The 13,095-nt window shown below is 48.0% G+C and overlaps 1 protein-coding gene across 1 annotated transcript in view; it reads right to left on the minus strand.

The window, feature by feature from the left end:
* The window catches only part of LOC149364628 (uncharacterized), a 35,402-nt gene extending 25,649 nt beyond the window's left edge, over positions 1-9,753 (minus strand). The window contains exon 1 of the mRNA XM_089574589.1: positions 9,640-9,753. Within this exon, the coding sequence (XP_089430715.1) occupies positions 9,640-9,692 (53 nt within the window). The 5' untranslated portion in view covers positions 9,693-9,753. The remainder of the gene's footprint in view (positions 1-9,639) is intronic.
* Positions 9,754-13,095: the final 3,342 nt, after the last annotated feature.

Consider the following 13,095-nt stretch of genomic DNA (forward strand, 5'->3'; position numbering starts at 1 on the left):
AAGCTGAGGCACAGGTGTTTTAAGGTGTACAACGTCCCGGCCCCAACAGTTGGTTTTCACGACGGCTTCGCGAAGAACCGCTCCAGCCGGTATTGCATGTTCTTATTGCAATCGGTGATAGTTTAAATTCGAACACGTGGTCTTGCAAAGGCCAGCAATGCTCCCCCGCAGTTGTATCATTTTTTCCGACTGCGACCTGCGTTTTTAGCGCACAACAGCTAAATTCATGAGCGGTAATTCAGAGAAATTTCTAAATTTCTTAATAGTTTTTGATGATAGTTTAGGTTTATTTTTTGGAGTGCTAGCAGAGCGTGAATATGTTCTGTACAGCAGAGCGGCTGTGCGAATGCTTTTAGCTACCTGAGTTATCATTCACAGAAAAAGTTTTTTTTTTTCAGCCAATACTTACCCCCGATCGAAAGAAACTCCTCCTGTATTTCAAGGAGGTATTTTAAGTTCTCTACATCAGTGATATCACTGTAGCTCTAAACTTTCTTCTGAAACCAAACACAGTGCTCGAAGGACACATGATCAGAAGAGTAACAAACATCTCTACATTAAATAAATGAAATATTCAATAAATATCACTTTTAGGATATAGCACTGTGTTTTCTAGTTATCAGTAGAATATATTGCGCAATGTTTTAGTGGGCGCAACGTGATGCTCGTATATATTTACCTATTCATACTGTACCCTAAATATAAAAAAAAATAGGTCTTAATAATAATAATCATCATCATCAGCCGGACTACGCCCACTGAAGGGCAAAGACCTCTCCCACGTCGCACCAATTAACCCTGTCCTTTGCCAGTTGCGGCCACCGTATCCCCGCAAACTTCTTAATCTCATCCACCCACCTAACTTTCTGCCGCCCCCTGCTACATTTGCCTCCTCTTGGAATCCACTCCGTTACCCTTAAGGACCAGCGTTTATCTTGCCTTCACATTACATGCCCTGCCCAAGCCCATTTCTTCATCTTGATTTCGACTAGTATGTCATTAACCCGCGTTTGTTCCCTTGCATCTCTCGGCCACCGTGTTCTCGACGGACCCGTCACCAGCGTCTTTCCCTTGGACTAATAAAAAAAGTTATACAGTACTCGAAGCCGGTTACGCTAACTAAAAAGTACACCCCTGCATGTAGCGTTATGCACGTTGTTGCAACGACCGCTTAACATGCAAGTCTCGCGCGCACACCTCAGTAGTGTTCATTACAAGGACACACATGCGTTTCGCTTATCTGCCACGAGGTTGCATCGAGGCTGATGCATGGCGACACCTCGCTGCGATGTGCTGTTTAAAAATTATTCGCGCTGTTCGGCTGCCACAGGCAGCCGTTGATATATGGGCGCCACGCTGCTGGCTGCAATTTGGTGGCGATGCCAAGGCTAGCAGACGACCACTCGACCATTCGTTTCGGAAGCAGCCAGTGCCAAGCTGCTCTTGAACTGCAGGAACGGGCGCTGCACCCTCGCGGCACCGCCGCGGAACTTTGCGGAACTGGTGCAGGGAGTGCAGGCAATCGAACGCACCTATATTACTTTGGTTTCCTGCATGTTAATTTTTAGCTCCACCGTTCTGTCTAACTCATTGATCATGCTTTGCAGTTCATGTCCTGAGTGGCGTAGCAAGACAGTGTCATCAGCGAATCGCAAATTACTCAGGTATTCTTCATTATTTCTTATCCCCAACTATTCCCATTTCAGGCCTCGAGATACCTCCTGTAAGCAGGCGTTGAATACAAAATGCTAAATATGCAGTTGTGAGCCATCAAAGGTGTCGCAGCCTTCTGATGCTGAGAAATATTGATTGAAGATATGGAAACTACCACGCTGATTGCCACAGGTCTGTCTGAAATGGCCGCATTATTTGCGTATTGATGGAAAAGCGAACGCTACCCCCCTGTGACTCCTTGCTTCAACATGAACCAAATTACTTCCCTCAACTCTATCCTTATATGGAGTGAAGAATATATTATGCATGACGGGCAGCGTGCGCAATGCCGGCTTAAACGGGCAACTGATAAGCGTTATGAACCGAAGCGCTGCGCTTGCCCCCTCGCCCTACTCTGGGTATAAATACGCGCTGCTCAATGACGCTGGGTCTTTTGGCCCCCTGGCATCCGACGTGTCATGACTTCGATACATGGTGTCAGAAGTGGCCGGTGTTGAGGCCCACTTCTTGGAAGACCTGCACAGACCAAGGAAACAAGTGGCCGGATGGATTTGCTACGGCCACCGGATGCACTTCGCCTCAAAGGGGACATCGCAAAGGACTGGTAGTTGTTCAAGCAGAAGTTCGAGCTATTCCTTACGGCGACAGAACCCGCCGAAAAGCCACGACCAGAGGCAACGAAAACTGCGCTAATGATCATTGAGGTATTTAACACTTTCACTTTCTCCGAAGGCGAAAGCAGCAAGGACTACGCCACGGTAGTCAAGACGTTTTGATGTCTACTGCGAGGCGCAAAGGAATGAAGTGTTCGAGCCCTACTTCAGGAGGCGTGTGCAGGAACCAGGTGAACCATGCGAGCACTTTTTGCGGGATTTGAATACTCAAGCACGGCTCTTACTTTGAAGGATTACTCGATTCAATGGTCGGGGACCAAATTGTGTTTGGCACAAATGACGACAAAATACGTGAAAAGTTATTAAAAGATAAACTGACACTCCAGAAGGCAGAACAGATCTGCAAGGCTGTCGAAGCAACAGCAGAACATCAAGAAATGTGGGAAAAAGACTATAAGCAAGTGGACAAAGTTCAGAAGACGCGCTCCGGCCCTCGTCGACACCGGCAGTCCTACAACTGCCAAAGATGCGCACGGTCACACGCACCGCGGAGCTGTCCTGCCTTTGGGCGTACGTATCACAACTGTCAGGGAAGAAACCACTTTGCCGTCTGTTGTAAAGCAAAGAAGCAAATCGACGAGCTCACAGGTGCCGAGGAGGAATTTCGATGCCCTGGATGCGGCTTTGCGCAGCAAGGTCAGGGAGCGCGACTGGCTTGTTCAAGCAAACGTTGGCAACTGGTCGGTGAGCCTGGAAGTTGACACCGGTTCGCAAGCCAATACTCTACCCCTCAGTGTCTTCAACAAAATGCAGCAAAAGCCACCACTGAAACCAAGCTGCGCGACTTTGCGGTCCTTCGGCGGAAGCAAAATTTAACATATTGGCACAATTACATCGGAAGTGAAGCTAAACAGTCGCAAAGCCGTCCTGCAATTTTTCATCGTGCGGAAAGGGCAAGCAATACTAGGACTTGAAGCTTGCGAACGCCTCCAGCTTCTCTTCCGGCAAGTGCACAGCGTGTCGCAGGACGCCACAGAAGGAATAGTGGATGAATTCAGTCATCTGTTCAGCGATACAAGTTGCGTTCAGCGTCGCTACCATATGGTTCTCCGCGATGACGCCGCGCCGGTCGTACAGCCAGCGCGAAGGGTGCCACGATCCCTTCGGGAGCCACTGCGTGAGGAGCTGTGGAATCATTGCCAAGGTGACGGAGCCCACAGACTGGGTAAGCCCTCTTGTAATAGTACGTAAAAAGGATGGAAGGCTCCGGGTATGCATGGACCCTAAGAAGATTAATGAATGTATCAAAAGAGCACTACCAGATGCCGACACGAGAAGACATAGAAGCTGAACTGGCTGGAGCAACGACTGTCACGCGCCTAGATGCAACATCTGGCTTCCACCAGATACCATTAGACGAGGGAACTTCAAAAATATGCACCTTTACAACGCCTTTCGGGCGGTACCGTTTCCTGAGGCTATCCTTCGGAATTTCTTCAGCGCCAGAAGTTTTTCAAAAGATTCTAAATGAAATTTTTGAGGATCTGCCTGGAGTAAGAGTATATGTCGATGACATATTAGTCTGGGGCACATCAACGCACGTCAAACGACTGAGATCAGCGCTAGAAGCTGCTGAACGAGCTGGTTTGACTTTCAACGCGACCAAATGCAAAATTGGCGTGAAACAGATTCCTTGGCGACGTAATCAGCAGTGAGGGTCTAAGGCCAAGTCCCTCCCTGGTAAAATACATGATGCAAATGCCGGAACCGAAGGACAAGCAGTCAGTGCAAAGAATGCTTGGGGTAGCAAACTACTTCGGCAAATTTTTACTGCCGCTGGCGCACAGGACAGCACTACTGCGACGCTTACTAAAGCAAGGCACAGTGTTTGAATGGACGGCAAACCACGCCAAAGAGTGGAACCAGCTATGCGACATCATGATCAAACAACCACTGCTATCGCTTTTCGACCCTGCGAAGGAAACTAAAATATCGTGCGATGCATCACAGAACGACTCAGGCGCTGCTCTGCTACAGTGTCAAGATGACAAGTGGAAGCCGGTCGCGTATGCGTCTAAAGCACTGACGGAAACACAGCAGCGATATTCGCAAATAGAAAAGGAAGCGATGGCGATTGTGTATGGATGTGAAAGATTCAATCATTTCACATATGGACGGAAGGGTATCGTGGAAACCGACCACCGACCTTTGATTGCGATATCCCATAAAGCAATCGGTGACATGCCACCAATGCTGCAGCGCTTCTTTCTGCGACTGCTTCGTTATGACATCAGAATCGTTTTTGTTCCAGGAAAACACCTCTTCCTGGCCGACATGCTGTTCCGGGCTTCAGTCGACTGCGACAAGGCCGGCATGGACAGCGAAGATGCAGAAGTCCATGCCGTGAATGTGGTTTTGTCTCACGTGAGCCACAGAACTTTAACGCGACTGGTACCCGAGACAAGCAAAGATAAATACCTAAGCAGGGTACTCGGGAGTCTAGGCAAAGGCGAACATGTCGAAGGCCAGCTGAAGCCATTTAGTGCCTAGCTGTCGCAAGTCCAGGGTATTTTCTGAAAGGGATGCAAGGTTATTTCCACCAGTATGAAGCGTGAAATACTGGAAAAAATTCACCAAGGCCACTTGGGTGTTACTAAATGCAAGGCAAGAGTCCGGGAAGTGGTATTCTGGCCTGGAATGAGTAGCGACATTGAAGATTTTGTTCAGAAATGTGCAGTCTGCAGGAAATACTTCTACAGCCAGCCACGTGAACCGCTGAACATGCGCCCAGTACCTGAGCAGCCGTGGCATTGAGTTGGCATTGGTATTTTATCTACTACGGCGGCAGGCCTTAACTCTCAGCTTACGACGCGCTGTCGAACTTTCCAGAGGTGGAACTTCAAGATGCTTCTGCTGACACTGTCATTCAAGCAACTAGCGCTCGCGAGATACGGCATACCTATGGAAGTGTGTTCAGACAATGGACCGCCATTTTTAAGCCACCAGTTTGCCACATTTGCAAAATAATATGATTTTCACCACAGTACTTCCAGCCCTAGATACCCCCAGTCAAATGGTCTCGCAGAAAAGTGGGTGCAAGTGGTAAAACCAATATTAAAGAACACCGCTGAAACCAATCAAGATTTCTGGCTCGGTTTGCTGGCATACAGGACAACTCCGCTGGAAGGAGCCGAGTCACCAGCAGAGATCCTTCAGTGCAGAAAGCTCCGAAGAACGCTGCCAAGCATTCAAGATGGTCCTGGTCTAAATATTGTCAAACATCGTCAGAGACCGAACAAACGGCAAGCACTGCCTCCTCTGCACCAAGGGGACATTGTGCGCGTGAAGAACTTCTGGGACAAAAAAAAAAGGGTCTTGCAGCGCTGTGCGGAACCCAGGTCCTACAATGTTGTCACAGAGGCCGGAAGACTGCGTCGCAACCGAAAGCATTTGGTGCCTACGAAAGAAACCTTTCAGCGTGAACTTGATGACAGCGAGGACACCTTTGGAAACAGCGCATCGCAGCAGCACCACCACCACCACCACCAACAGCAACCGCCGCACAACCAGTGACGTCTGATGGGGATGCGTTGTCAAGCGCCCCGGTGTTAAGACGATCGCAGAGACAGCGTGTACCCCCGCGTCGTTTGGCATACGGCAGGAACTTTAAGCTAGTGTCTTGAGCTATTCCTTATGATGTTAGCTGATCCTGTGCTTATAAACTTCCCTTCGTCCGTTGTTCTTTGTTATGATAGAAGAAAGCTTGCCTCCTTGCCCTACTCTGAGTATAAATACGCGCTGCTCAATAAAGCTGGGTCTTTTCGCCCTCTGGGCCTCAGCATCCGACGTGTTATGACTTCGATACAAAGAGGTTAAACACACGTGCCTTGTGGTACCCAGAAATGGTGCCAGGCTGCTTCTGTTCTTTTTTGCTTCTCTGCAAAAAATTACCTTAAACATCTGTATTCGTTTCATCATTAGTCTGATGCCTCCTCCTTATGTATTTTATACATGTCAGTTTTCTCCGCATTGTCAAGCTAGGTTATTGTTTTTATATCAATGCAACCATTGTTATATTTTGAGTAGCTTCCTTAACCTGCTACGCGGATTTGTGGCTATGACGTTGTGCTGAGATCAAGCAAGCTGGATTGAATTAAGGCTTTGACAGTTGCATTTCGATGGTAGTGAAATAAAAACACTTGTGTGCTTCGCGATTCGGTGCGTGTTAAAGAAGCGCAGGGTGGACTGAATTAGAATTCTTAGCAGTACACGTGAAGCATGGCTGCTAAGAACTGAAGGTTATTGCACTCACATACGCTGTGCCAATTTCTTTAAATATTGACTGAAGTTACGTGGGGCACACTGTACAGCTCTTTATAGAACCCTCGATGGCTCACTGAAAGGCACCGTAAATTGAAGCGATTAAAATGCACAGCTGCAATAAAAAAAAAAAAACATTTTAAACCCTGCATTGGCTCCAGTGAATTATTTTGATTTCCGTAACATTATCACTGCTTAATTGGATCGCACTATGCGATTACTTGACGCCATCTGTCATTGTCTTAAGCAGCGCCAGGAGTATTCACTGTTATCAATTTCGAGGTGAGGTTGCTACATTTTAGAGACCAGCACGAAGAATGGTGGGTTTATCCGTCTAAACTCTATCTCTGTACAGAATAATCTCAGCGTCAGTTTGCTAAGGACTTTGAAGCACTGGAAGGCCACACAAAGAAAGGTGTTTGGCCAGTGGATCAGCCTCTTGATACTATACCATGATGTGAATGTACTAGTTATTGCATTAATAGCGTTCTTTTCATTCACAGATTGCTTTGTTAATGCTGTCCTCCAATTATTACCAACGTTGATAAAAGAAAAGCTACGCTTCCTGAAGAGGCTGCTAAAAAATTATTTGTGGGTTCATTGTGGACGGCATTGCCTCAGACGTTTGGAACGGAAATCTTACAAGTCGCATGCCTTACACTGGTTAAAGCAAGCTGCATGGGACGTATAGTATCTGCAATGGGTCATGTCGAATACATTTCGTTTGTGTGTCTCTTTACTCCTGATGCATTGCAACACAGTGTTATTGTGCACTGTGCATGTTCTCCCGAAAAAATGCAGATTTCATGATTTGTACACTACTTGTAATCGAATGCAAGCTGCATCTCCCTTGGTAGTAGCTATCAGCACAGCGCTGATGTCCGCTTTCCAACGTGAATAACACTTGGTGGACACTTATAAGTTATATGGTTAGAGCCACGCTTTTATAACATGATTCTTTAATGTGTGGCTTTTTGTGTGAAGATGTTAAGCATTTTTTCACTTAATGCGGATTTCAAAAAGATTGTATGGCAGAAAACAAGTCTATAGTGGGCAACCTGAAGGTGCTGTCTTATTGTGCGGTTACTTACTCATATATGCGACAAACGACTTCTGCTTAATTAGCATCCATGCATAATTTCTTCCTACAGGTACAAGGTAGTCACTTTTACTAGAGGCACCATTCATTAACGGTGTTGTTACTAGAAACAGCATAGTAATGCATACTTCGCTCTGGTTGAGGTCGTAACTAGGTTTCACTGAAGCAGTAATGATGACAGGCCAAAGCTAGTGCTTGTTACTAGGTTTTCCTGATGAGGTTAGTCATGAATACTACCTGTTTGGCCTAGTAACGGTTACTACTGTGAATCTAGCAGCACATGTGACAAGCCATTAACTAGGTTTGCCTCTCTTTAAAAGAACACTAATCGTATTCGATTCAAATTCGTAAAAAAATACTATTTGCACATACCCCTACTCGAACATTATTACTGAAATCGTTCTCAGCCAACATTCCGATTGACGGCCAATTTAACCAACGCAGTCGATGCATACCCAGTGGATGAACCTTACGCCTTCACAGTTTGCGTACAGGAGAAGATTCTCATTAGGCGAATTTTAGGGAGAAACGGAGTTACAATACTGACAATTTTCACCATTTTCAACATAGCACAGAAGGATGAAAGCGCGAGCGCTTCAGTATAGTGTGATGTAGCCTTTCATTAGGCGGTCATATATTAGTACGCGATCATTTACATAAAAATAACACTGATAGTTCGACGGTTATGTGGCTGCGTTTTGATCCGTAACCATCAAAGTATCAGCATCCCTCCTTCTCCGTCACCTAATCTCACGTCCTACGGAAAGGGCAAACAAATGTTCTCACCTCTACGGCCCGCCTCTACTTCTACCAGTTATCTCTAGATCCGTCTTGTCCTAACTGTCCACCTCTTTATGCTAACCTAAAACACTGGTTTTTCATTTGGGTTGTTGCCATTCAGTGACATTATTACCTTTATCCCCCCGGCCTCTTGGCGTGCCTGGTTGGAGCCATCTCCACTAGAAGATCAAGGGACCCTGGTGCGACCACCCTTCTCCTTGCCGCTTTTTTTTTATCACTGCTGCTACTACGATAGACTTACCGTTGCAATCTTCGTCAAGTATTCTGGGTCGAATGTGTCCGTTTTGTTCATGTAGAAAGCAAAATACTCCATTTGTAGTATCTGCGAAAGTAAAATAATCGCTGTGTGAAATTCTCCCGCAAGTGCTTTGGAGACGTCAGCGAATGAAACGCGATTCTGTTTGTTGCATTTCGCACTCAGAAGTAATCTTTCGCTGTACTTATTTAGTTAGCTCTGCAACATTTTGCATTTTATGAATGCATCGTTTTTGCGACCAGTCAGTGAATTCAGTTTAATTGAATGAATACATTTTACGCCTTCCACGGTAGCTGGTTGTGATGACTTCACAAGGTCACGTGTCCTTGTGACGTCATCGTCGTTTGGACTAATGAGCGTTTTTTGTGACTAACAGGCACAAAATCGCATGACGGGAAGTCTAATGCTGTCGCATTAATAAGGGCGAAATTTCCAGAACTATGCGGCGGCGCTGAGAGAGAGAGAGAGAGCGTAGCCACTACCGCCCAGGTCAATCCCTCCCTTCTCCAGCCCTTTCCTATTTTTCCCGAACCTTCTGTCGGTGATCGCCAAACTGCCAAGGTCGCTGGAAGATGGTTGGTTGGTTTATGGGGTTTAACGTCCCAAAGCGACTAAGGCTATGAGAGACGCCGTAGTGGAGGGCTCCGGAAAGGAGGACCAGGGCTGTGTGCATGGCACGCTCGCGGGGCAGCTTCCTCGTTGTCCGTTACGGAAAAAATTATAATTTTCATCACATGATTGCAGCCATCGTGTGTTCTTTTCCCTTTACTTAACGCAACGACGGCCGCACTCCAAGAAGGGTTGCTGTAGGGTGTTTGTCCGAAAGGCAGATTATGAATGCTCGCCGCTACACAACGGCGCGGTGAAAAACTCACCTTGAGGTACAGGCCCGCCCGAGACTTTTCACTGGAAGCCGCCGAAAGTGCATACGAGTGCTGGAAGGAGTCCAGCAGCATGCTCATGTATTTGTAGCCAAGACCACTAGACTGCATGGGGAGAAGGAAAGAGAAACAATTCCACGTTAAGCAAGATGCAACGTCCCATGCAAGGACTGCGTTTTTAGCAATGAAAGGGTCAGACTGTGGCAATAAACACGCCAAGTCTGTGCAATACACAGTGCGCATTGTTCATGTCTACTGCTTAGTTGTTTACTCTGCCCGCGGTCAACATCGAAGAGTAAATGAACGCCTGAGGGATCCCAAACTACTTTTCGCCCGCTTCTACTCTAGAGTGCAGAAAGCTGATTTTGTCAGCAAGGCTCGTAAAGCCAAACTATGCCTTAGCGATGTAGGAATATCAGGCACCGGTTCTGCTTCATCTCTTTTTGTTTATGACCACCTGACACCAGCTAATAAGAGCCTGGTTTCCAAAGCACTAAAGTTAAAGAAAGAAAAAGACTAGAGGTTCTTATGGACAGATAACTGCCAGATCAAAGCCAGAAAACAAAGAAATGTTGCCTGCTGTCGGATTTCAGCACGGTAACGGATGACTATGAAATCGTGACAGTCAAAAATAGTAGCGATGTCATCTCTGTGCTATATCGCCCTCCGAGTGGTAATATTGCACGCTTTATGGAATTTTATGAATCTTTCTTGGACTACGTTTGTGATAATAACCTTCGCCTGATCTGCGCTGGAGATTTTAATATTAACATGCTTGAAGAATGCAATTCTGTTTCCCAGTTTAATGACTTTATGGTTTCATCTGGTTTCAAAAATTTAATAATCACGCCAACTCGTATCACAAGAACTACATCATCAGTACTTGGCCTCCTTGTAACTAATATCGATACCACTGTTTACAATTCTGGCACTATTGCGTCCGACATAAGTGATCATTGTCCAGTTTTCATGGCATATTCTACCCACTCACCCAAATCTATCAAACAAAAAAAGTCCTTTATTACTCAACACATCACCCAGAATGGTTTACAGGCATTTCAACAGGACATTCTTTCACAAGACTGGTCACTTGTGATCAATAAAACAGATGTTAACGATGCCTATAATGAATTCATTACACGTTTTGTGTGTGTGTGTACGCTAGGCATTTTCCATTGAAGGTGCACAAACCTTCAAAAAAAGCCAGGAAACCATGGGTAACTCGAGACCGTTTAAAGAAAATTACAAACAAAAACCGCCTCTACCATTCTTTCCTGAAGACACGCTTAGAAACAACCTTAAAAGAATTTAAGAAAGTTAGAAATGAACTGAACGGTGAACTTTAATGGGCAAAGTGTGCATATTATGAGCACCTGTTTGCACATGTTGCCCGGCAGAGCCCAGACATTGCTTGGAAGGCTATGAACAACGTCCTTGGCCGTGAGAGCAAAAACTATATGCCAGATACTGTAATGGTAGATGGTAATGAATTACGGGACAAAGCTCTAGTAGAACACTTCAATCGTCAGTTTGTAAACGCTGCTGCCGCATGTAATGGCACCCCCTCCACAAATTCGCACCATAGTGTTGTCACTGAAACCATATTGCCACATTCCTGGGCACTCTCGTGGCGCCGTCTCCCGGCCGAACTGCCTTCCCCGCTATTCTGGCTAGCCTTGACCATGGTGGCGGGCAGTGCTTCTTCTTCGTCGTCTCTTCTGTGTGGTCCCCTCGGGAGTCCGCTGCTGCCTGGTGCTGCACAGTAAAACGTGTCCTGGCCGTCCCGACTGTCTAGCCGTGACATATTTGGTGGAGGTGCTGGGTAACGTCCCATGTACACTGACTACGAAGACGCCTTTGAAGTCAGTTCTCAGGGCGTAGACACAACCCCCGTGCACAAAGCGAGCCGCCGCCTGCTAGGCCTAGAGCCAGAGTTTAGCGGCCTGACAAAACCGTCAAGGAAGATGACAACAACCACTGGTAGCCAGATCACTCAACGTTTTGGAGCTGACGCTCCGTTCGTGCTCCACGCGCCCCGGTCACCGCCGACGTTCCAGGGAGACAGGTTTGAAGACGTTGAAGATTAGTTGGCCAGTTTCGACCGTGTGGCAGCCTTCAACCAGTGGGACGGTGAGCGCAAGTTGAGGAATGTATACTTCGCGCTAGAGGATTCGGCAAAGATCTGGTTCGAGAACCACGAGACCTCTTTTGCCACCTGGGAGGTTTTTCGGTGTGAGTTGCTGGCGACATTCGGCAACAGTGAAAGAAAAGAGAAGGCGGAAGTCGCTCTGCACTCCAGGTCGCAGCAGCCAAATGAGAGCGTCACCATGTTCGTTGAGGACATGATGCGTCTCTTCAATCGAGCCGACCCTGCTATGCCCGAGGCCAAGAAAGTGCGCCACCTAATGCGCGGCGTAAAGGAGCAGCTCTTTGCCGGACTGGTCCGTGACCCGCCAAGAACAGTGGCCGACTTCACTAGGCAGGCAACGGGTATCGAGCGCTCTCTGCAGGAACTAGGCGCGCACTACGGACGTCAGGCTACCGTAGCAGCCGCTTCCCAGTGCACGCCTACGTCGCTGCCCGCCGAGGAGCTTCGGGAGCTTGTAAGAAGCCTTGTTCGCGAGGAACTGGCGAAACTTCGCCTTGAAGTTCCACAGGCCAGTGTCGCTGCCGTAACGGACGTGGTCCGTGACGAAATCTGACGAGCTGTGCAGCCGCCGTACAGCGTACAGCGTACAGCGAAGCACTAAGAAGTCCTAGGCCAGCGATGCAAGCCTTTTCCCCCGTCGTTCCCGTGCCAGTACCATCCCTGCCAGTACCTGCCATGCCAGTACCACCCGTGCCGCAGGAGTTCAGGCCCCCCATGAGCAAAGCGCACGTGTGGCGTACGCCAAACAATCGGCCGCTCTGTTACCACTGCGGGGAGCCCGGCCACATCCTCCGTCACTGCCCCTACCGCAGAATGGGTTTAAGGGGGTTTTCACCTGACGCACCTCGACCACGCTACGGTGAAAGACCACAGGATATCGAGCTGTACCTGGCTGATAACGTGCAGTCCTCGACCCCGCAGCGACGCCAGTCCCGATCACCATCCCCAAGGCGGTTCTCTTCGCCCGGCCGCCCGTCGTCCTCTGGCCAGTTCAGAGGCGCGTCCCCACATCGGGAAAACTGAAGACGGCGTCCTCCGGGGGTAGGGCCGCCGCTACTGGAACGTGTCAAGAGCCTCCACCCGAAGATTCGCCGCGACGCTCCGATCGACGACGTGACCCGACGACATCAACGACGCGCTGCGACCGACTGGTTTCCGCCGAAATTCCGTTATCCACCGACAACCATGACGTTACCGCACTCGTGGATATCGGCGCCGATTTTTCAGTAATGAGCAGCCGGTTAGCCACAGCCCTGAGCAAGGTTCCAACTCCTTGGTCCGGGCCGCAGATCCGGACAGCT

This window comes from Amblyomma mixtum, chromosome 2 (genome assembly GCF_055824585.1).
Source record: "Amblyomma mixtum isolate Tamu chromosome 2, ASM5582458v1, whole genome shotgun sequence".
Classification (NCBI taxonomy): domain Eukaryota; kingdom Metazoa; phylum Arthropoda; class Arachnida; order Ixodida; family Ixodidae; genus Amblyomma; species Amblyomma mixtum.